This window comes from Aspergillus pseudonomiae (genome assembly GCF_009193645.1).
Source record: "Aspergillus pseudonomiae strain CBS 119388 unplaced genomic scaffold BDV37scaffold_121, whole genome shotgun sequence".
Lineage (NCBI taxonomy): Eukaryota > Fungi > Ascomycota > Eurotiomycetes > Eurotiales > Aspergillaceae > Aspergillus > Aspergillus pseudonomiae.
This window is the reverse complement of record NW_022476113.1, coordinates 78,155-101,781: the sequence shown is the minus strand read 5'-3', so window position 1 is coordinate 101,781 and position 23,627 is coordinate 78,155. Positions and strand designations below refer to the sequence as shown.

Sequence of the window (23,627 nt, the reverse complement as noted above, 5' to 3'; positions counted from 1 at the left end):
TTTTTTTTGCTAACACCGATAATGATCGCAGGACATGGACATTGTCAATGTCGATTTCGAATGGTTCGACCCTCAGCCGATCGATTTCCACGGCCTTAAGGTCCTCCTCCGCCAGCTCTTCGACTCCGATGCCCAGATCTTCGACATGTCCGCGTTGTCGGACATGATCCTCGCGCAACCGTTGCTGGGATCAACAGTCAAGGTAGACGGTAACGAGTCGGATCCGTATGCCTTCTTGACCGTGCTCAACCTCCAGGAACACAAGGTACGCTTCGCGAGAGCAACGCCCAAGAGAGAAAGTCGCTCGCTAATACCCAGAATAGGACAAACCCGTCATCAAGGATTTGATATCCTACCTCCAGCGTAAAGCGTCATCGAACCCCGACCTCGCCCCTCTTTCCCAGCTTCTTTCTCAAACACCTGTTCCTCCGATCGGATTGATTCTTACCGAGCGATTGATCAATATGCCCGCCGAGGTGGTTCCTCCGATGTACACCATGCTGATGGAGGAGATTGCGTGGGCTATTCAAGACAAGGAGCCCTACAAGTTCTCGCACTACCTGATTGTCTCTAAGAAGTACGAAGAGGTTGAGTCGAAGTTGGACATGGAGGACTCGCGGCCGCAGAAGAAAAAGAAGAAGTCGGCTGATAAGGTTGAGAAGTTCTACTTCCACCCTGAGGATGAGATTCTGGAGAAGCACACGCGGTGCTTCGGGTCTATCGAGTATACACATAAGCATGATGAGGGACACTCGGATTCGAAGCGCGCGTTCCAGGAGGTGGGTATCAGGACCAATGGAAGTCTGATGCTGTTCGATGCAGATAAACTTGAGGGTGCGATCAACGAGATGAAGGACTTCTTGCAGCCTCCGGTATGAGTTTGATGGTTACGGCATGGTTTATGATGTTAGAAAAAAGTTGCTCTGCGCCTTGTCCATAGCGTGTCTATATCCAGGTTTTGAAAATACATTAATAACTCTATGGTCTCCTTTTCTGGGGTTCAAATATGTTCATGCGTTTATGGCTGGTTCTATCTTCGTAAATCTTCGTCCATTCGTTTATTCCCATTGAGTTCCCTTCAGGCGTTGCATAAGGTATTCAACCTCTACGACCTTAGTCAAGGGGATGACATATTCCTAGACGGGATTAGTATGTTGCTAGCCAAGAAAGGAAGGGAGAGTAGTTTCTCACCTTGTACATGGCAACCACGGCCTCCACGTTGATCTTGGAGCCGGTCTCGGTCGCGAATGCGGGATCAGTTCCGTAAGTCTTCGCCTTTAGCGCCAGTCTCTCCAGCACCTTCCGCTCGACCTTTGCGTCGGTAATAGCGTCATCGATTCCAGCCCGATCATTCGCCTTGATCATCTTGACGAATCGCTCCGGCTCCTTCTGGAACTTCGACTCGGCCACGAACTTGCCGAAGTGAATGCGCCGAGACAGCGCCTGCAGACAGCTAACGTCGGCGGTCGCAGCGGACCCATAGTTCTCCTGCGTCTCGCCGCGATCCTCGCGTCCAAACTGCGGACAGACAGCGGGAAGAATATCCTCGATGTAGCGCTGTTTGATGATATCGTTGACGTTCACGTCATTGTCATGGAGAATCTTGGGATACTCCAGCGGCGCTAGGATCGGTTCTTCAAGGACATCCGGGAAGAAGGGATATTCATCCGGGGACTGGTAGCGACGCACGCGCGACTGGATACGCTCCTGCTCGCGGAGCAGATAGTCCATGAGAGGGATGTCATCGGGGATCTTGACACCGCCGGGGACGTAAATGGGCCTGTTGAGGGGAAATTGGACGCGCTCGATCAGGTGGAAGGTGATGGTGTCTTCAAGACGGCTGTAGCATTACACATGATCAGCTCAGGGAAGTCACAGAGATTTCGGGGTTCTGTGGTCGTTTTGGTGTCTGGTCTAGACGGCAGCCGTGCGACTGCGGGGCAACGTGTAAGCCGTGGGAAATAAATTCCTTGCGACTTACATCAATTGGAACCGGATGTTGGCTAGATCCAGGGCCTTGGAGGCGTCTGAAAGGTCAATGGCCGTGTCCATGATTCTTTTTTTTTTCTGTATTCTCTGATTTTTTGTTCTAGTACTCCGTAGTTGGTTGTGGTTTGAATTACTCGTTCGTTTTGTTGCCGACAAGTGAGTGTCTCCTGCGGGGCCCCGATTGCGCAGAGCAATATTCCTTTTCCTCGAGTCCACTGGTCGTCGGGCTAGGAAGGAGTATACCGAGTATTATGAATACCTCGAGGTTCACACGATTTATGTCGAGGTCTGCTCAGCTAAGCATGAGTCTGACAATTAGTAATTGGGGGTTGTATCATCGAATAATATATACAAAGAACCATTTACGAGGGCTTTTATAGCAGGGAGCACCCTTCATAACCCTTCCTAAACCGGAGTACAGAAGCCTGCGTCGATTTAGGGAAACGCGCTAAGCCGCCGATCCATCGTTTCGCAGGGAAAAGAAAGGAAACAGAAACCAGAACATAAGTAGATGTCTGGAGGGCATTCATAGAGCATCAACTGAAAGGATCGCATTACGAAGGATCACAGATTGATCCGATGGTCATCTCGAAATGTTGCTCTGGCTGATGCCGTCATGTGGTAACTTTCATTTGCAGGGGGTTTCAAGTCTAGATTTCAGTACTGACGGTATTACAACTTATAAAGCCAAGCATTAAGAATGGATTCGGACTGGGAAAAAACAAATAATTTCTGAAGAAGCTGCAAACCCACATTTTACAATCTTCTACTGAAGCTCACAAACACTCACACTGTCCTTATCGACGACTTTCATGTGCTACGGTTCTTGATCCGCGGTAATATTACGGTACATAGTTCAGGTTCCGGCAACGCGGTAATTCATTTATCGCGTGCAGCTCCAGCTGAAAGTTCTCTTCCAGAGAGCCGAAAAATAGAGCAAGTGCACTGCCGACTCTATTCGACCTGCCCTGCTTTGCCTCCCCCCTCTCCAAACCTTCCGCATGGGCTTTTAACCCCCCAATAACTGCTCAGGTCGGTGATATGGACAAACACCGCCGCGATGAGTCGCCTTCTGGTCTGTCAGATATTGTCGAGCATGACGGTCTTCTAGGGACCGGCCTGACGGTAAGTCCCTACGGACCTCTATATCTGCCTGTTCTCTCCAGTCGCCCAATGATCCGCTGATAGATCCTTCCGGGACTCAGACCAGACATATCGAGGCCTTCGGGAGGAAAGTAACGTCGACAGCCGGGCATTTAATGGGCCCTACGGCCGACGGGAATCCCGCCCATTACCACAATGCGATGGCGGATATTCAGCGCGAGCTGCGGCGGCCCAACACGCAGCGCAGAGTATTCGCCTTGACTCAAACCACGCCGACCGATCTGGTCCGCTCCAAGCTGTCGACTTCCGAAATCCAATCGCGAGCTCTCTCCTCTCTCCCCGACGACCTCCTTGCGAACATCCCCGACGACAGCAGCTCCTACTCCCTGTTTGAAGGCTTCCAGGCCTCCCAAGACGATATTGAATATAGAAAGGCCCATCGGCGGCGCGTTTCCAAATCGAAGAAATTGTTGAAAGATGGCGAAAACCGGGCGGCCCTTCCGTCCACCCCGGCGGACCTGAAGAAGGAACGCGATCTGTTAAGTCGCCGCATGCAACTGATGGGTGTACGCAAAAATATGTGCAGCTCGGAGATACACGATATAGACAACAAGATCGCGAACCTTCACAACATGCGCAAGATTGTTTTGGACCGGTTGGCTGGACTAGAGATGGAGGAGGCGGAATTGGAACACGAACGTGGGTGGACTTGGCTCGATCGTCGCAGTTTGATTCTGACTTTGGGTAACAGTGACCGAGCTCGAAAATAAACTTGAGGATATTGAAGAGGAGACACCGGAGGCTTCTGCTGTTTTGGGCACTCCGAAATCATCCGCAAATGATGAATCGATGGGCTCCGAGGATCCGGCCATGGACGCATCTTTCATGTCGGAATCAATCTATCAAAAGATTCCATCGCCGAAGAGCCTGAAGCACAAATCAAAAAGTACGTCTCTTCGGACCGTTTCCATTAGACTATTGGCTAACACTTTCAGGAAAACGGTCTATGCCTATTTTACACGAGCATTTCAATCCCGGATCGTTGATTAAGGAGATGGAAGCGCATACCGATATGGTGACTGCCATTGATTTTGACTATCCTTTCGGCACAATGATTACCGCAGCGTTGGATGATACCGTGCGAGTTTGGGATCTCAATGTTGGAAGGTGTACTGGGTTTTTGGAGGGGCATAACGCATCGGTTCGATGTCTCCAGATCGAGGACAACATCGTGGCTACGGGTTCTATGGATGCCTCAGTCAAGCTTTGGGATTTGAGTCGCGCCCGCTCTAGACCTCGAAGCAGCCGCATTAACAAGCAAGAGGACGAAGAAGACGCTGCTGACGATGCTTCCCAAGTATCCCATTCAACGACGTTGGAGGATTGCCACGTATTTTCACTAGATTCCCATGTCGGTGAGGTGACAGCGCTCCATTTCCGAGGTGACAACTTGATCTCTGGCTCGGCTGATAAGACTCTGCGCCAATGGGATCTCGTCAAAGGACGTTGTGTACAGACATTGGATGTTCTTTGGGCGGCAGCTCAGGCGGATACATTGAATGGAGACAGCACATGGCGACCGTCCGGACGCGTACCAGACGCATCTGCAGACTTTGTGGGGGCGCTTCAATGTTTCGATGCCGCCCTGGCTTGCGGTACTGCCGACGGCATGGTCCGTCTGTGGGATCTGCGCAGTGGCCAGGTTCACCGTAGTCTTGTTGGCCATACAGGCCCCGTTACATGCTTACAGTTTGATGATGTGCATCTCGTGACGGGAAGTATGGACCGTAGTATTCGGGTATGTTGCTGCTGACTCCGCGAGGATATGGATGCCATTGCTGACATGTTTTAGATCTGGGATCTCCGTATGGGATCTATCTACGACGCATTCGCCTACGATAAACCTATCACTAGCATGAAGTTCGACGCGAAGCGAATTGTGGCTGCTGCAGGAGAGAGTGTGGTGAAGGTTTACGACAAGGCGGACGGCAACCACTGGGACTGTGGTGCCGGTGTTGGTGTTGACGAACAAGGACCACTTCCTGCGACCGTTGACCGAGTGTGCCTCAAGGACGGATTTCTCATTGAAGGTCGCCAGGACGGTATTGTTGGCGCGTGGACGTGTTAGAAATGATTCTATGAGGCATTGGCTCTGGGACGTATTTGGATGTACATGCGGGCACTTGTCTTTATATTTCCTGTGAAGTCTCAGGAGCATCTTGAATGTGTATATTATATGTCAGCAATGTTCTAGAAGCGAAATAAAGCTGTCCAGGACCGACAGCATTTGTAAAGTGTCTTTCGTGAAGTGATCGTCTCTTAACACATTGAATATAAATGACTGAGAGTAAATTTAGGGTAATGGTAAAGGATACTGAAACAGAAGGCAAGCCCCAACCATTGTGTTTCTTTAGACCTTAAAACCGTGCTATAAGAACTTGGTATCCCAATTTTTAGTCGCCAACTGGTCAATACACGGGTCGAACTTTCTGCCTTCTGTAATTTGGGTGGGGCGAACAAGTCACGCTTTACTGGATCAGGGATTCTACTGACTTGCATACCAAATACTTACTCGGACTCCGCGACAGCATCGACACCGCAAGGTTAGCGTTAAATACACCAAAACGCGTGCTAATACAGTCGCAAAGCAGTGAAGAATTGATTGTGATCTCTCATAGCTTCTTTGAACCGCTGTGCGCTCTGCAGACTGCACGCTGGTGTTGACCATCAGTAATCTCCGCCCGCGTCGCATCCGCGCGCTGTGTTCCTTCTCGTGAATGAAAGCGAAGCTTCATCATTCGCTACCTCAATATCTCAATTAAGCAGCTTCTCTGGTCCCTTTAATCGACTTTATATTGAGGGAGTTAAAGGGGTCGTTGTGTGGGCCGCTCCTTGTGCCGCGGTTGTGGTGCGCCTCTCTTCAACTTTACGAAGACTCCATCAAGGCGGCGACTCAGTCAACATTCTAGATTGCCTCTAATCGATGTGCAGTACTTGATAGGTAAGGACCCACTGAGCTGCCAACTGTAATATTATACTCTCCGACTGGTGCTCCCACAACCGCCGTTGAGTATTGAATCAGTGTTGCCATACCCTGGATGCGACAGCACTGTGATTCACTTTCGAAGGGCTTACTGTAAGTGTGCATGCTTTGTTTTCCCTTCTCCCGGGTTGCAAGTACCCTGAAGCCCTTACGGCCAATGTATCATTCTCATTCATGCAATCTTGACTAACATTGCTCTCAGGGCACTTTACGTTAATTTCTCACGAAATAGACGTTTGTCTCCAATAAGAGACCATCAACATGCCCCCTAAGCGCGCTTCTACTCGGCGTGCTGGAGCTGTGACTCGGACCTCTGACCGTGGGACTCCTTCGTACATCCCTAACATGTCAAGTCCAGATGCGAGGAACCCTGCCTTGCCTGATATACCGACCAAGCAATCGTTCGCCTATGGCTCATCAACAACACCAATTCTTCCCCGTGAGCTTGCGGCGAAGCCGAGGATGAATCTGGTTGAGATGGCAACCAATATCGATGAAGGCCGCAGGGTCGCCCAAGATCGAGACTTTGACAGACCTCACATGAACACACGCTCCCGAAGGCAATCTGTTTCTGCAAGCTTATCCCCTGTTCGGCGAAGCCGGCGTGAGCCAACTCCAGATCAGTTGCAGCTGCTTGATTCGCTACGTGAAGCCACTATGTCTCCTAATCCTAATGGCCAAGACCATGGAGAGCAATCTACTCCCACTCCTACTCCTCCTATCCCACACACTTTGTCCACAGCATCCAGTCCTGCCACTGAATCTCTTACGAACCCCAAATACCCTGTCTTGACTACTGACCAACTTTATCCGTCTCCACTTCTGCGGTATGGATCACCTGCTCGGAATGCAGTCTCGCTGAGCTCACCCAATTTTGCAACCTCTGTCGACAATGAATCAGTCATCTCGTGGAACGTAGAACGTGATATCCATGAAGATGATCTGCAACGGACACGTCCGAATGGGTATCTTGATGGACCGCATGGAAAGAACATTACAGCTCCTCCCCGCCGGTTTTCAGGCTTCGCGTTTGCCCAAGAGCCTATTGAAGAAGTTGACGAACCGACTACCCAGCTCTCTATCTCTAAATCACGTTCTCCCGAGGCTGCGACAGTCGACATTCAGCCTAAGCCTGAACCGCTGTCAGAGTCCGAAGTGGCGCTATCGCCTGAGTCCACGCCCTCGCCCGAACCAGAGCCAGAACCAGAACCGGAGCCAGAAAGTGAGCCAGAGCCTGAACGCGAGCCCACTCCCCCTCGTGCTCCGGCTCCGGCTCCGGCTCCAGCACCCAGGATCGCATCCAAACCCGAGCTTTCTTCAGCTCCCACAAGGACAATCATTCCCAGCAATCCTATCCGGGAGCCTTCATTTGATGAAAGCACGTATGAGAACGCGTCCCCGTTACGGGAACGTGTCAAAAGCAACGTGCGCTCAGTAGGGAATGCAGCAATGAGCTTTCAGAAAGGCTTGCCTGCCAAAGCACTCACTCTGGTGGTACTAGCAGCAGCTATTCTCACCGCATGCCTTTTTGGCGACCAAATTTCCACCATTTCCTCCAGTATCGGCTCGCATCTTCCATTGTACGGAGGCCCATTTCGCGATTTGAATGCAACTGCATTGCAAGCAGTCCACGGTCTTTCTAACAAAGTGGTTCGCCTGGGAGAGGAAGTGTCCTCGCTGTCTAGGGAGGTGGATGTCATTAAATCTGAGGTTGAACATGTACCTCCTCCCACCACCATTGTCCAACCAATCCCAGCTCAACAGGAGACTCCAAAAACCAATTTTCTATCTATAGGCATGGGTGTTCTTGTCGATCTGTACAACACAAGTCCCACATCTGGGCGGTCTGTAGGCTTGCTGCACAAGCTCCACTCTCAACTTTTGTCTAGAGGCTCGCAGCGACAGCCGGAGCCTCCCCTTGCAGCTTTGACACCCTGGCAGGACGTGGGAGAGTGTTGGTGTAGCAAACCTCGCTCTGGTATGTCTCAGCTTGCACTGCACCTGGGGCGTGAAATCGTACCAGAGGAGGTGGTCATAGAACACATACCGAAGGGGGCAAGTATCCGACCAGAAGTTGCACCTCGGGATATGGAGCTATGGGCTCAGTTCCAGATCGTCGATGAATCGAACTCTGAATCGTCTCCTTCCCCCAATCCTTCACGCAAATCCGGGATGTTATCTGAGCAGTTTTCTCTCCACGACCACATCATTGATACCCTTCGCTTAGCTTATAAAGGTGAACCAGAGGGCGCATACTCGAACGACGAACTCCTGGGACCTTCATTCTATCGCGTGGGGCAGTGGACTTACGATCTCCATGCCTCGAACCATATCCAGAAGTTCGAGCTAGACGCTATCATTGATGTTCCAGCGATCCGAGTGAACAAAGTGGCTTTCCGGGTTAAGTCGAACTGGGGTGGAAACGATACATGTCTGTATCGGTTGAAACTATACGGCCACATATAGGCGACTAAGCTTACATTTCAGATACCTTTATGTTCCTTTTTCTTTCCTGGTCCTGATAGGCGGTACTTCGCTCTAAGACGGGAAAAGCGGTGTTATGGCGCCCGCCAATCCCTCGTTCCATTCCTGGGTTTGTTCGCTTTGATTTGCAATTCGAGTCCATCATGCAGTTTGGCCTGGGGCATGATACCCAGTTGCACGGTTCGCTTACTTTGATATATCTACTCATTCTTTGGATGCATGGCATAGCACGGAAGGGGCGTTACGGTCTAATTCGAGATATCCAGCTCAATTTTTAGTCTCTGCATTTTAGTACAGCCCCACCTAAGATATGCTTCTACGGCTTTTTCATGCAATATGTGTTTCTAAACCGTAATGGAACAACTCTGAGTAGTCTTTAGAAGAGTAGTGTATATCACAGATCAGGGTTTCAACCAAAACTGTATCCTTCCAACTGGAATCTCAATACCTAAGTATGTTATATTATGCCAGCACTAAAAAAAGATATTCTCCTTAAATATAATGTTACCTCAATGAATGGTAACACTTTGAACCTGTCCTGTCGTATGATGGCATAGTACCTACAGTCTCTGAGTTGGTAGTATACAATGATTGTTGATATGATATGGAGCGGAAAGTTGGCTATACCGCAGTTTACGAAAGTTGTAAAATGTAATAGATATTCTATTACAAGAATCTGCAGAGGAAGCTGTAGCGATTAAGTACTCCTAAACCAGGTCTTATTCACACGCACAAACGAAACCAGCTCATCTGCAATCCCGGTGAATTGATATCGTAGTCCTCACTGCGACACCCTCGAGATGCGCTGCAGGCTGGAAGTTGATTTAATAATCACCTTGCAGTCTTTCAGGGAAAGAATCTACTTGCTTGAGTTGAATCGGCTGTTCAAGGGTTTTGCTCTCCAGTCTCTCTCTTGCTGGATCTATAAATATATAACTCTTGACAAGAAGCGCAGGGTATTGGTTTGGAGCTGGATAATAAGATACCCTGGAGGAATAGACCTCAACTAATATTTCATGTTGGGGACCATGTTCGACCAGGTGTTTCAGGTACGACATTACCGCCAAAAGGTGTTTGGGTCGAGCAGGATTGATATTTTTATATACATACTACATTGCAGCTGCAATAGTACAAATACTAGAAAATCACCTTAAGACCAAGTGCTTGATTCCTAACAATAAAGCTTGTTTGGAAACATATTCTAAGAAAGGGATCTGATTTACCAACACCACGCTCTTTAGTTCGAAACTATTCCTCATGGTCACCCCCTTGGGGCATATCTTCCATGAAATCCGTCAATGAATTCTATCCGTAACAGTCAGTACGAGCAAGCAAGCTCTAAGACTGGATGGAGATTCCAAAAGAGATGACATACCAGAAAATGTGACGACCTGGTCCTCGTTTACGTCCATTGTCTTGAACAACATCCTGGCATTCTCCTCGGTTAGGATGCCACTGTCGGGGTGGGTGTTCACCCAGTTGACCAACTCATCCTCCGTGAGAATTTCTAGCAGGCATAACACATGAGCTATTGGAGACAGTATTTCTATAGAGAAGGCACTTACTGTCCCTACTATTCTTGTTCTTTTATTTGATGTGATTAGTGACAGCACAGAATGTTTTAATTATGTATACTCACCATGCTCTTGAATAGAGCCCTCCATTCTTTAATCTCTGCCTTTGTGAGTGTCTATTGTATAGATAACATTAGATCACATATAGAAACTTCGCTGGAATCCATCTAACCATTTTGCTTTTCTGTATTGTGCTGAGCCTGAGGTCTTCACTTAGACAATTGAAAGATTGCACCAAAACTCTACTTGTGCAAGTAACCACACTATTTATAACCTCGCCTGCTTATAGCCATGACTCGTAACACCTAGTTTTCTGTCATAAAGAGGGATTCCTAAACCCATTTTAGACTTATCTTGAGGCATTATTAGACCAGTTATCTGTAGATACCAACGACAAGTGGAGATAGTGGCCACTGAATGATGAATGATAGCTGGCACGAACCTGAACTTTTATGGTCAACGGCCAGACATTTGGGTTATTGGGACAAGATCTACATCTCAGCACCGAACTTGATCTATATCAATCCAATAAGAGCAAATTCCACCGTCTCTATGGCTGAATTAGAATAGTAAAAACATAGCGATATGGGCGATTTCACCTCATCTCTTGGAGCGGAGGATCAGGCGTAGAGAGGAGGGAAATCGAGCGATTTAAGCGACATTCAAAGATATACTCCGGGAGATGATGGTGGCACTCCTCATATTTGTGAGGACCGCGAACATATTTCCATCTGTCATGCGTGCATTCATGATGTTCTTGGAGGCCCTGGATTGTCTGTGCAACCAGAATATCTCTTTCCATCTATGCACAGGGAACGGGTCTTTCCTCGATGAACACCGGGGTTTCTGCTGCTGCTGCTGCTGCTGGTTCTAGGTTCTTCCTCTTCTGTCTCATATTTTCCTGGTAGATCTAGCACCTGCTGGGGCCAAGCCCCTCCCACTTCAACTACAGCGATATCTGGAGCAGCGTCGGCTAACGGAGGGTTTGTTTTCTCGATCGAGGATTTGATATGCACGAGCAAGTAGACGATGCCCATCCCACTGCTCACAATTGGAGCTTTTCCAACGCGCTCCACAATTATAGCAAAATTGGGTACCACAATCACAGCTATCGGCCTGAATATTAGTTCTCAATCATTTGGAAAACAAACAAAATAAGAAAGACCACCCACGTCATGTGATTGCACCAATCACCAACAAGAATAGCAACGTAGACTGGTCGATCCCTGGTTCAAATACACAAGCCATCTCTACTGAGCGATGTTTGACAAAAGCCTATGCGGGCCAAATGTGTAAGGGGGGTTTCAGGACAGGGATGGCATAAATATATGGAATTCCCGTCAGCCAGGGGTCATGGCATTGAATGTATAAACTATACATGAGCTCGAACTTCTTTTCATTGTGGGAAGAATCAATATAACCAGAAATAAACAGAAGAAAAATAAAATAAAATAAAAAAAGGTAGGATATTCATATATATTGTACATGAGAATGGAACCAATTCCACAAGTAAAACTTGGCACACACACACCCTTGGATTCCTTCTGTTATCCTAGTGGGGAACAAAAAGGAAGAGCCCACGAACAGGGACCTGCCAGCTTGTATCCACTGCCGTATCGAATAGCAAGTGACAGTCAACCTTTTATAAGGGAAACGGCTATACCAAGGCAGCCAGAAAAGAGAGATTCGTTTGGTAACACAACCCTGCAGTGGTCGCCGAATGTTCCTGGCTGTGGGAGAGATTGGCAAATGGTCTCACGATGGACGACATCGCGCTATATTCACATACACATACTGTCATTAAGCCGAAGCCTGGGAGGAATGACCGCAATCTCCCTGCCTTATAGTTTCAGGCGGCTGACCGTCCTATCTTCTTGGTAAGCATATTAGACTCATGGATCTTACGAACAGTCACCACTCACATCCTGTTTATCAACACCTCTGTCAGCGCTGAATCATAATAGGAATGTCAGTCGATCTAGTGCTAGCATTGAATAATTACTCACATAGCAGATATTTTCTTGTTCAAGAGAATAATCTCCGTTCAGATCTTGGTAAATAGGAACCCGATAATTTCGTTCGTTTTGACTCTATTTGTTCTATATCAGCATCATCGGGATACCCTGCTCACGAACATAGGGGCCATTACTCACAACAAAGACGACATAGTTGGTGCCGGCCACAACCTGCCGAGTGACACCGTAAACAAAATCAATCTTGAGTTTGTTTACAGCAACCTCCACGGCGCCCCGTGCCCCGGCGTCATTCGCACAGTCAGTATTGGAGAAAGAGCCGGGAATACTTTCGGCTCCGGCTGGTGGAATACCATAATTTGCGACACATTTTGTGGTGTAGGTGTCGAGATTGGGGTTGAGCTCCTGAGATGAAACCAAAACAGTGCAGAGCACGGAGGAAAAGATCGTGGGTAGGGAGACACGCATATTGGGATTATAGTGATCTTTGACACTAGTCGTGGCTCCTGTGACTTTTGATTATTTTCAGGTTGAAGATATTTCCTGGTTTTCTGTGAGACTAGGCACGGCTTAAAAAGAAATGAGATGACCTCCGGTCTTAATGTACAAAATCTAGTCACTTGGCAAACCCGATGCAAAAGCGTTCAATAGTTTGCTGAAGAGAAGACTGACAGGCAATAGTTATTAAATTATATTTCCGTTTTGAAAAGACATATGTATTCTTTGGGACAAGATAAGACAGATAGGGCATAGTATGCCTTTCGAATTACGTATATGATCTGCGGATCATCCACTAGTGAATCTCAACTCTCTCTTCCGTGTAATCTAGCCCACTTGCAATCTGGGACGGCTATTTCTATACGTTAACCCGATGACGCTATTGAGAATAGTGGAAGAGGCTGGTCAGTCTCGGGGGGGGGAAGATCACCATTCTCCTTCAGAAAGAGTTGCTAAAGCAGACATTTGACTCATGTCATCATCACCTATATATTTGAAAAAGAAACCTACAACTCAACAGACCCCGCAGAATCAACAGTCAACGGCCCCTTCTTGACCATCATCGTAAGAATCTCATAAAGCACATCCGCGGCAGCCCTACCCACAGCTCATTAGCAACCCTATCCAAACCAAAGCAAACAAGGAAAAAGAAAAGAATGAAGGGGACATACATAGTCGACAACTCGGCATTAGTATCATAAGCAGGCGCAACCTCCACGATATCGGCTCCGATGAGATTCAACCCGTCCAGACCACGGATGATCGTGCGCAGTTCGCGGGTCGACCAGCCGCCTGTTTCGGGGGTGCCGGTAGCGGGGGCATCTACATTTTCTATTAGCCCTTGCTTTGTGTTTCGGGGAGTTTGGTTTGTCTTTATGAGTGAGAGAGGCTGGGGGGGGTGGTGTGTAGTTATGTTGCCGGAGGACTATGCTGGTGAATGACTTACAAGCGGGATCGAGCGTGTCGATGTCGATGGACAGGTAGACGGGGTTTTCGGTACCAACGCGGTCGCGGATTCGTTTGATGATGCCGTCGGTGCCTTGGTCTTGTTAGTTGTGGTTTTCTTTGGGGGATTGTTGTGTGTGCTTAGATGAGGGTGTGAGTGGTTAGGGCAGAAAGGGGGGCGAGGGAAGTATATACCGATGGTATCTATATCTCTAGCCTCGACGATTTCAAACCCACAGTATCCGTCATTCTCATAGTCCGAGGGACCGGAGAGGGTAGTCCGGATACCGGCGTGGATGTTCGTGTCGTTCCTGAGGAGACCTTCCATCGCCGCATGGTAGAAGTAGGTTCCATGGTTCACGGAGGCGACCTGGCTCGGGGAGCCACCGAAGACCTTGGGTTTCCAGGAGTCGCTGTTGGGATATTAGCTCGGGGATACAGGAAAAAATGGGCAGGTGGAGTTGACGACGTACAGATGGCTGTCGAAGTGAATGACACTGACAGGGCCATATGCCCTGTTGATACTGCGCAGCAGGGGCAGGGTGATGGTGTGGTCGCCTCCTAAGGTGATGACGCGGGGGAGGGTTTTGCCTGCTCGCGAGAGACCGTATTCATTTGCGTCGGTGAAGGGCTTGCGCATTAGGATGCTGTTGTGGCCTTCTTCGATCTGTTGGATTGCCCAGGCGTTGTCGTAGCTGGAGTTTGTTTGTTAGTTCTGGGGTGTCTTTTAGGGGTGGGTTAGGGCATACGAGGTAACGGGGATGTCGCCGCAGTCTATGACTTTTAGATCACTGACGAAGGGATTAGCTTCTAGGGGAACGTTGTAGCCGCCACTGCAGGGTGTCTGTTAGTCCTGGTCATTGTGCGCAATGGCTCGGTGGAAAAGGCCTACTAGAGATTGAGCCGGCGGGAGCCTTGTCTGATACCGCTAGGGCCGAATCTAGCACCGGGTCTGTAAGAGGTGCCGGTGTCGAAGGGAGCTCCTGTATTGTGTGAGTTGTGGCTTAGAGGAATCAGGAGAAGTTGATGCTTTGGTCATACCTATGAAGGCAATATCGTACTTCTCATCGTCGCTAGAGAGACAAGGGAAGTAGGGCAAACGAGCGAAGGTCGAAATGCCTGAGAAGACAGAGTCGGCCTGAGACCGTCAGTATGGATGTGTACAAAGCATAGGTAGTAGCTGCACACATACCTGAGTCCCACCGTCTCCTGGTAAGGTGTTATACCACAGTTTCTGGTGCGGACCGGACATGGGGGTTGGGTGCTTGCTATGGGCGGAAGCCACAGCGGACAGAGCGAGTAGGCTCACTGTTGTGACGAGCATATTGGTGCTGATGCTTGATACGGTTGTGAAGGGAGAAGGACAAATTCAATACTGATTTGAGTGGAAGACTGGGATCTATCTTCTTGGGTGATGGAGGAACAAAACTGCTATTTATGTGACCCTTACACCACAATCGTAAACGCCATTTCCTGAAATTAGTTTCCCCTCGCCTACTTCCGACCAACTATAGCCCTGGTAAATCCATAATTTGCTTTGACTGCTTTGTTTGTGCAATGCTCGAGATCAGGTAACCACCATCTGCGTCCCGGATGGATCAACCACATTGAACCAGTCAAGAGCACAGGAAAGACACCGATAAACCTTCGAGATTCAGTCTCGGATAGGAACAAGGAGATACGGTTGGCGTCTGCTCCACTTCCTACAACTTCCTACTTTGGAGGGTATTGGGAGTGGGACAGGCTGAGGATTTACTATCTCTTTGGACATGCAGCCGAATGCAAGGATTGCCATTCAGTTTCCCAGAACGGAAAGTTTGGGGAGAGAATCCACGCGAAGACGAACATGATGCAAGCCCAGGAAGCGCAGTTAAATTTAGTCAAGGTTACGAGGGCTGTTAGTGATCCAGACTACATGTGGGTTATCAGTTCTTATCGTCATGACAAGAAAATCCTCCGCATGAGTGGACGATCGGCTTCTTATCAATGCACCACCACTAGCTTCAACTTCTGGAACGTCTGGTCTGTCCTCGGAGAAATTGACATTCTTCAGTCTGGGGTACGGCGCTAACTCGTTGAGGCAGGAATTCTTGGCCAACCTCTCGACACAGTGACATGAGCATACACAACTCTGTAATACTTGCTATCTCCATACCATCCACTACCGAATCGCCATACTACTTGACTCTACATTCCATCCTCCAATCGCTCATGCACGTCCATACGAGAAAACGCCTTATCCACTTCCTTACTCCAATTGCTGAGAGCCACGATCATCCACTCCAACGCCCCCACCAGATACAGGGCAATACACTGTCCCACCCAGAGGCCCTTGAGGCCCCAGCCATGGAACGCCAGCCAAATGCCGAGCGGCAGCGCACCACAGTAATAGCTAACCAGATTGACCATCGCTCCAACATGCTGGCGACCCATACCACGCAGACTGCCCCCGCAACTTCCGTTCAAGCCATCTGCAATCTGGAATAGTGCAACATACGGCAGGACGTCGGCGGTTAGGCGCACAACTCGCTCGTCCGAGTTAAAGATCTTTGCAAAATCATGCCGTGTCCCCATCAGTACAGCCAGTACAACCCCACCGAGGAGTATGCTAAGCCAGGCGGCCGTATTCGCTGCTTTGGCTGCTCCCGGTGCGTTCCGAGAACCTAAGAGGTTGCCCACTCGTGCCGACGTGGCGACGCCCACTCCAAATGGGATCGTGTTGAGTACTTGATCTGCGGTCATGATAACGCTTTGGGCGGCCAATGCGATTGTCCCCAGCCGGCCTGCTGCCAGGGCCACAATCTCGAATGCCCACCATTCCGTGCCGACATGGATGATACCTAGGAAGGCTAGGCGGGCAAAGGTACCCAGGTTCTGGAACGCCTCTCGTGACCAACCGCCCCAGCATTCAGACCCGGCAATGAACCGGGCATAGAGGACTAACAGGATGAAAGACAACCAGTACGAAATACCAGTGGCAAATGGCGCCCCGAGTAAGCCCATCTCAAAAGTGTAACAAAAGAGGTAGTTGAGAAAGGCATTGAAGGGAGATGTAATCATTAGCACATATGTTCCTGGACGCATGATGCCTGGGACAGCAGAGTTAGTGATAGGGTTCAGAGGCGACATAGCGAGCCGAGTCTCACCTTGAGCTTGCAGATACTTCTTCATCACTTCGAAATAGATATATCCTAAACCACCTGGAATCAAGCAGGTCAAGAATCTCGCACTGTCCCTGGACAGCTGCGGATCTTGACCTAGGAGTAGGAAGACGGGCTCCGAGCAGGCCCAAAGGATAGCAACGGGGATGTAGAAAAGACTCAGAACGAAGAAGCCCCTTTGCAGCAAGACACCGAGGTCATGCTTGTTTGAGCTACCCGTGAACGTTGACGAGGCCAACGTATCGAGAGCTGTCGTACCACCCAAAGCGATCATCCACGCTGTAATCATGGCAAACATCAAGGAAAATGCAGTCGTGGCCAGGTTTTCCGGCGAGGAGCGTCCGACTATCAAAACGGACACGGTCTGCAAGCTGTTCTGGAGTGTATATGCCAGAATAACGGGGATAGAGCCCTTGAACAGAATCCAGAGTTCGGTGAGGTACTGTCTCCAGCCCTCTTCATCAGAACTATGGCTGTCATAGCGATGCGAATCTTCAGGATCGTCGATATCCGCTGGCTTTGGGAGGAGAGAGGTATATTCAGTGGGCTCTTCTTCAGTTCTAGGCGTGTCGCCATAGCAAGGAGAACGCTGGCGATACATCTCTACGGAGTTTGGACAGAGGAATCGATAAACTGGTTGACCAGTACTGCACACAGAAAAGAGTCTCTATATTTGAAGTGAAAGGAGCCATGAGCCTATATTACTTGTTGCATGGGCACCTTGCAGACTGCTCAAACTACTGGCTATATTTGGTTAATGCAAAGATACAAAGTACACAAGTGGATCAGGAGTATTACCAAAAACCTCATACAGAGGTACAAAGAAGGTATACTAATTACTATTATCGTAATACATACATCGGAACGAACACAGACATCTCAATCACGACCTTGACTGACCCACATGGTTCAGAAATTCGATGAAGTCATTCAATTACCGAGATCACGATAAAGGATAGTCAAAAGTGTCGAGCCACCATTCTATGTGGTAACTCGTCCCTTATCAGTTATGATGCAAGAAATAAGTCGGTGGAATGTCCCACTCGCCTGCAGATAATCCATTTCCATTTTCTCGAAACAAGTTCCTGATTAGGAAAGGATCGGATCCCCTTACTTGGAGTTTAAATCATGACGAGACTTTCTTATCGCTACCCCACCTGCGATCCGAGACGTTATCAGAGACCTGATTGTAGATTGTGGGATAATTATAGGCCTAATTGGTTATGGCTAGATTCCCCGCTTCAATATGGTATACGTTAGAGAATACTCATACGTTCAGCAGGAAATGTACAGTATAATCCGGGGGCTCTGATATTAGAATCATCAGGGCTTGATTGCGATTTCTCAATTTCTATTTAGAATGTCTACTACAGGCACTGAATTACAGCTCTCCATTCTAGGTCCAGTATGATTATTATATTATCTAGAATCGTTGGATAGCGTGCCTGTATGATTTATTGTAGATCTGATAGTATTACAGACTTGTTCAATCTTTCTTAGGTTGCTTTCAAGTAAGGTTATCGTATTACGATAGCAGCTATTACTACAATGCCTTATTCAATCGCACACAGCTCTTCAGAGAGTGCTTTGGCGAGTTATGAAATAGCATATGATGAAAGTGTGGTAGGGAAAATGGTAGTACCAGCAGATTCAGCCTGTATACATAAGTAATGGTATATAAGGAGAATAGACATTGCCCATAGAATCAGTGAACCAAAGGCTCAAAGGGCCGGTGAAAGACCCATCTAGATGAGAAAAGACTTCAAGACAATCAACAGAACCTACAGAACAGTGATAGCTCGTATTGGTTCATATGCTTGATTGACTCAAAGACCTGAGCAGCTTAGCTATTCTTTTGGCGAATTTACCCGGCTTAAGAAGAGTATAACTTTGCTTGTCATGGACGTCTCCATAGATGGTATAAGAATCAGAGTAAAAAAAATATAAAGAAAACATTAGTGACTGCCAATGTATGGTGCTTATTGGTTGTAGCAGCGCATGCTGCTAAGCATTCCCTCGGAATGTATTGCCTACCTAAACCCTAATTTATGGCCGAAGAGATAAGGCATGCTTCTGATATGCCTCAAGAGTCTGATTCGATGGCTTGTATGTCGACGTACTCTGACCATTGTTCTCTTGCAGGCACCGTATGTTACGCATTAAACTACCAGGTCTTGATAACTGTTTTTTACGGCGGAATTTGTATATATACTTTGATTAAACATGCCCCAGATTCCCACTCATCATACTAGACTTCATAACCATGGACGAGGAAAAGAAGAAAGACATCTCCCTCGGTGACATGGGTACCAACATAATTCATGGTGACGAGAAATGTCCACCATTTCCTATCAAAAGTGTCGAGCGAGATGGCGTGAAGCTCCATCCCCCGCCAACCTCGGATCCCCTAGACCCTTTAAATTGGTCTAGGGTTCGGAAGCACTCCATTCTGGGAATAGTCATGCTGAAGTATGATGCTTTTGCTTTCATAGTCATTCTAGATAGTGCTAACTCAAGCCAGATATTTCCTTTTCACTTACATCACTACCACAACCGTCCCTTCATTTCCCGAGATCCAGTCCCAGTTCAACATCAACTACTCACAGGTCAACTGGACCGTGGCTATCCCTGCTCTGGGCTTGTCCGTGGGCCCGCTATTCTGGTCTTCATTGAGCGATATCTACGGACGTCGAATCGTCTTCATCATAGGGACAACCATCTCTTTGGTGGCCACTATTGGTGCAGCGGTGGCTGACACGTATGGAGGGTATATGACTGCTAGATTCTTTCAAGGGTTCGGTGTTAGCCCGGGGTCAACAGTAGGCATGGCTGTAGGTATGTACGTCTTACACTCTTAATTTTGTATCTTGCAAGTCGCTAATGAAGACAGTCAATGATCTTTTCTTTGATTATGAACGCGGACAGAAACTAGGATTATGGGTTCTGGCCATCGACTCAGGACTCCTTCTTGGACCTACCTGTACACCACCCTCCCAGTCTTCCTACTAGTAGTTAGACCGGTTCTAAAATGCTAACATTATGTTTCTCAGTCGGCGGGTTCCTCAATCTCGTGAGCGCAGCATGGATTAACTGGTTCAATGCGATACTCTTCGCCGTCCTCCTCCTCCTCGAACTCCTCTTCATGCCCGAGACCCTCTACCCACGCACCCGCATGCTCCAACTCATGCCTAGAGACCACTCCCCATATTCAACGGACATCGAACAGCCTCAAGAGAAGTGTGAAGCAACATCCAAAGCGACATTGCAGAATACAGAAACAGATACAATACCTCGGACAAAGACTCTTAAATTCTTCAATATCCGACCCATCCCCGGCCTGCGCCATCCAAAACCTTGGGATGCCACTCTGCGCTTCTTTCTTACCTTTCAATTCCCTGTTGTCGTTCTCGCCGTCCTCGGATACTCATTTCTTTGGTATTGGTGGGTGCTATCCGTGATAACGATGGTACCAGCCGCGTACGCAACGTATTCGCCGCTGATCCAAGGCCTATTATTCCTGGGATTATTTATCGGGACGCTAGTGTCGGAGGTGTGCTGTTCAGGGAGACTCAGCGATTATATCGTGAAACGACTAGCAAGGAAAAACGAGGGCGTGCGAATGCCAGAGATGAGGCTATGGTTAGCCTATCCTGCTATTGTGATCACTGCTGGTGAGTCTATGTCGCCCAAAGAACCCATCGGTAGAGCGCTATATCTAACGAGGTTATCAAAAGTCGGATTAGTAGTTTGGGGCATCAGCATCGACAAAAGCTACCACTGGATGATCGGACAAATAGCATTCTTCCTATGTAAGTCCCCATAACCCTTTCACTCCTCGCTCTCTCCCCTCTTCACCACCCAATGACTCATACCTTCATACATTAATTACAGTCTCATCGGGAATCCAAATCGGCAACACCGTAACAAGCAGCTATATAATCGACAGCTACCCGCTTCAATCAACCAGCGTCGTCATCTTCTACGCTGTATTTCTCAACCTGAGTGCTTTTATCAACCCTGTACTTATCCCCCATATTCCATATATCTTACCCGCCTGTCTGTTAATCAGGACACTGACAAGATATAGTTCTTCATCGCCAACTGGCAGGCCTCTTCCGGCTGGACGTGGACATTTACAACACAAGCCCTGATAGTGCTTGTCGCTGGAACGGGCGTGTTCGCTGTGCTACAACGATACGGGGCGTTACTGAGATCCAAAGCGAAGGTACCGGGGTGGGTGAATCCGGAGTTTGATTCTTGAGTATATATGTGGGGACTTGGGTATTTGGTTCACTGTGTATCTTTTGGTATCAGGATGTCGGACTAGATGATAAATAAGGTAGTTAGTACGCAAGGTCTGAACTTGTATGATTTATGAAGTTATGAGAATCTGAAGACGTCTTATCATTAATTATCGTTATTTCCATTATTGATTACTAGTTGGGTGGGTTTTTCTATGAACTGCATTGCGAACCATGGGTCGGTCCCGTCTTTGAGCAACCCCTTTTCTATCATACGGTACATTTCACGGGGTAGGTTATATATCTATTTTAGAATTTTCAAGTTGGGAACAGGACATGGTAACTGAGACAATGTTCGAATTTGATGTGTTTCGGTTCTGGTATAGTGTAGTGTTGTTGGTTGTTTTTGGATTGAATAGAGATACACACAATGGGTGCCACCAGGTACGAGGAGACAAATTAATATATTCGAACCGGATAAGCACCGGGTTTAGTGTACAGTATTCTGGGATAAGTCGTAGAGCAATATAAATATATGATACATGAGAGACTGGAATAGTATAAGAATAAGTAACCAATAATCAATAGAAAAAGACAATGTGGTGGAAAACCAGAGGATAAGAGCATTGATATAGTATGAGAGCAGTGATACAACAACGGTTCCGGTCTAGGCCTCATCCAGCCAACCGTGAAGAGGCAAAAAGGCAGAAAAAAAAAAAAAAGGGAAAAAAAAAAACTTCTCCGCCCCCCACAATTTCATCCCGTCCAACAACAAAAATTCCCCTGCAATCGCATTTCTTGCAACAGCCACAGGATTCTAATTATCACTAATCATCATGGGTAACGTAAGGGCTCTCACAATATGTCTGCCTTCTTTTTTTCTTGGGAGAAGGGACTGATGATATGTCACCAGGGAGCCAAAGCCGCCTCTAAGCGTGAGCGCAATGCCAAAGACGCAAAGGGTACTGCGAAGTCGCAGCTCAAAGCTGTATGTTATCTATACTGGACAGCGCAAATGTGGTTGATTGTTGAGCTCACAGATTACAGAACGAAGCTGCCAAGGATATCATCTGCAGCGTTTGCAGGCAGACTTTCCTCAAGACTACTCGTGGTCCGGCCCTGACTGAGCATGCTGCTAATAAGCACAGCAAGACGCTTCAGGAATGTTTCCCTACTTTCGTGGAGGCTCCTAAGAAATAAACGGGAGATTGCCACTTTAGGTTGATGTTTTCTAGTGCTTATGTGGGGATGTGCATTCTTTCAGTTGCGGTGTTTTGGCTTTCTTTTCTGTGTTCACAGCGAAGGCGATGATGTAGCATGAGTATACCATAGGGTATTGAATCGGAGCATGACAGCGTGCGCTTTTATCTTGTTCATGTCGAAAGAGTCCATAGTAGTTACGTAGTTGCACGAGATTGAAGTTAGCCGTTGGTTAATGGCTTATAGGGGCCACAGAGCATACAATCACTGGCCGGGGTGTCTTTCATATTTGTCAGCTACGGATCAATGGATAACTACATGTTGGAAGGCTAGCTTTCCAGAAGTTCTTAGAGATGGTTCTACTTCCTATCTAGATGTGGCCATTGCAATAGATTAGGGCATTAGTTGCTCTGTCCTTAGTACCATCAACATTTGTATAGAAATCCAAATATCTTGATATTTCGAATAGCTTCAATTCAAAAGGCATCTCATTTGGGCGACCCGCTCGAACGTGCAACTTGATCGCTCGAGGGCAGCCCCGTTGTAGAGCAACAGCTTGATCACCTGCTCATTTCCCTGCATAGCAGCATATGCCAGTGGTGTCCAGCCAAGATCGTCTTCAGATTCTATATTAGAACCGTTGTTGAGCAGGAGTTTGGCTATACCCTCATATTCAGAGAATACAGCAACTGTTAACGGTGTCCAGCCATGATGACCTTTAGCTTCCATATCAGCACCTTTCTCGAGCAGCAGTTTGACTATGCTCTCATATCCAGAGAACACAGCCTCTGTTAACGGTGTCCAGCTGCCAAACTCTCTAGATTCTATATTAGAACCTTTCTCGAGCAGCAGTTTGACCATACTCTCATGTCCAGCGCGTGCAGCAGCTTTTAACGGTGTGACGCCATAGCTATCTTTAGATTCCATATCCGCGCCTTTCTCAAGTAGCAACCTGGCTACATTCTCATGTCCCTTGCAAGCAGCAATGCCCAATGGTGTGTTATTGTCATAGTCTTTGCACTCTAGATCAGTGCCCCTCTCGAGGAGTAGATTAACTAATCCACTGTATCCAACTTCTGCAGCTATTAACAGCTGTTCCTGGTCATATTCCGTGCCTTTGAACTTCTGATCAGAGCCCTTTTCAAACAACAGCATGAGGACATCATCATGTTCCATTCTAGCAGCGTATGCTAGTGCTGTGCAACCATCCTCAGATTTGCATTCTATGTTAGCGCCCTTTTGGAGTAGTGCCTCCACCGCTGATTTGTGCCCGCGCGCCGAGTACCATCGCAGTGCTGAACTTCCGGAGAACCTAATGTTGTGTTTGTATAGAGGACCTGCTTGCTGGATAGCATAGATTCGGCGACTTGTCAATAGAAAGGAAAGAATATCCTTCTCACTATCCAGCTCCTCGA

The 23,627-nt window shown here is 47.9% G+C and overlaps 9 protein-coding genes across 9 annotated transcripts; 5 read left to right on the top strand and 4 right to left on the bottom strand.

Annotated features, from left to right (window-relative positions):
• Positions 1–29: 29 nt before the first annotated feature.
• Positions 30–1,136, top strand: BDV37DRAFT_31922 (protein-transporting protein BCP1). The gene is made up of 2 exons (XM_032090435.1): positions 30–265; positions 324–1,136. The coding sequence occupies exons 1-2, from the start codon at positions 35–37 to the stop codon at positions 876–878; spliced, it is 786 nt and encodes a 261-aa protein (XP_031935743.1). The 5' UTR covers positions 30–34; the 3' UTR covers positions 879–1,136.
• Positions 975–2,207, bottom strand: BDV37DRAFT_31925 (chorismate mutase ARO7). The gene is made up of 3 exons (XM_032090436.1): positions 1,982–2,207; positions 1,192–1,840; positions 975–1,136 (listed from the first exon to the last, which is right to left on the bottom strand). The coding sequence occupies exons 1-3, from the start codon at positions 2,050–2,052 to the stop codon at positions 1,059–1,061; spliced, it is 798 nt and encodes a 265-aa protein (XP_031935742.1). The 5' UTR covers positions 2,053–2,207; the 3' UTR covers positions 975–1,058.
• A 523-nt stretch (positions 2,208–2,730) lies between these two features.
• Positions 2,731–5,388, top strand: mdv1 (WD repeat-containing protein). Its single transcript, XM_032083555.1, has 5 exons — positions 2,731–3,114; positions 3,195–3,792; positions 3,845–4,039; positions 4,089–4,891; positions 4,946–5,388. The coding sequence occupies exons 1-5, from the start codon at positions 3,031–3,033 to the stop codon at positions 5,219–5,221; spliced, it is 1,956 nt and encodes a 651-aa protein (XP_031935741.1). The 5' UTR covers positions 2,731–3,030; the 3' UTR covers positions 5,222–5,388.
• A 679-nt stretch (positions 5,389–6,067) lies between these two features.
• Positions 6,068–8,607, top strand: BDV37DRAFT_31881 (uncharacterized protein). Its single transcript, XM_032090434.1, has 2 exons — positions 6,068–6,229; positions 6,339–8,607. The coding sequence occupies exon 2, from the start codon at positions 6,398–6,400 to the stop codon at positions 8,600–8,602; it is 2,205 nt and encodes a 734-aa protein (XP_031935740.1). The 5' UTR covers positions 6,068–6,229; positions 6,339–6,397; the 3' UTR covers positions 8,603–8,607.
• A 1,274-nt stretch (positions 8,608–9,881) lies between these two features.
• On the bottom strand, positions 9,882–12,635 carry BDV37DRAFT_288557 (EF-hand domain-containing protein; the record flags this gene model as incomplete). The annotated part of the gene is made up of 6 exons (XM_032088293.1): positions 9,882–9,925; positions 9,996–10,127; positions 10,186–10,204; positions 10,260–10,310; positions 12,201–12,284; positions 12,348–12,635. The coding sequence occupies 6 exons, from the start codon at positions 12,633–12,635 to the stop codon at positions 9,882–9,884; spliced, it is 618 nt and encodes a 205-aa protein (XP_031935739.1).
• A 536-nt stretch (positions 12,636–13,171) lies between these two features.
• BDV37DRAFT_291110 (agmatinase) lies at positions 13,172–14,934 on the bottom strand (the record flags this gene model as incomplete). Its single annotated transcript, XM_032088866.1, has 9 exons — positions 13,172–13,262; positions 13,337–13,487; positions 13,612–13,704; positions 13,806–14,023; positions 14,084–14,305; positions 14,360–14,443; positions 14,503–14,593; positions 14,652–14,748; positions 14,803–14,934. The coding sequence occupies 9 exons, from the start codon at positions 14,932–14,934 to the stop codon at positions 13,172–13,174; spliced, it is 1,179 nt and encodes a 392-aa protein (XP_031935738.1).
• A 749-nt stretch (positions 14,935–15,683) lies between these two features.
• Positions 15,684–17,372, bottom strand: BDV37DRAFT_291108 (MATE family efflux transporter; the record flags this gene model as incomplete). The annotated part of the gene is made up of 2 exons (XM_032088865.1): positions 15,684–16,699; positions 16,757–17,372. The coding sequence occupies 2 exons, from the start codon at positions 17,370–17,372 to the stop codon at positions 15,798–15,800; spliced, it is 1,518 nt and encodes a 505-aa protein (XP_031935737.1). The 3' UTR covers positions 15,684–15,797.
• Positions 17,373–19,034: 1,662 nt separating this feature from the next.
• BDV37DRAFT_288554 (putative MFS transporter) lies at positions 19,035–21,032 on the top strand (the record flags this gene model as incomplete). Its single annotated transcript, XM_032088292.1, has 7 exons — positions 19,035–19,240; positions 19,293–19,606; positions 19,662–19,751; positions 19,822–20,442; positions 20,506–20,580; positions 20,663–20,790; positions 20,859–21,032. 7 exons carry the CDS (start codon positions 19,035–19,037, stop codon positions 21,030–21,032), a joined length of 1,608 nt encoding a protein of 535 aa, XP_031935736.1.
• Positions 21,033–21,765: 733 nt separating this feature from the next.
• On the top strand, positions 21,766–22,807 carry BDV37DRAFT_263395 (uncharacterized protein). The gene is made up of 3 exons (XM_032083554.1): positions 21,766–21,857; positions 21,926–22,000; positions 22,060–22,807. Exons 1-3 carry the CDS (start codon positions 21,849–21,851, stop codon positions 22,210–22,212), a joined length of 237 nt encoding a protein of 78 aa, XP_031935735.1. The 5' UTR covers positions 21,766–21,848; the 3' UTR covers positions 22,213–22,807.
• The last annotated feature ends 820 nt before the right edge of the window (positions 22,808–23,627 follow it).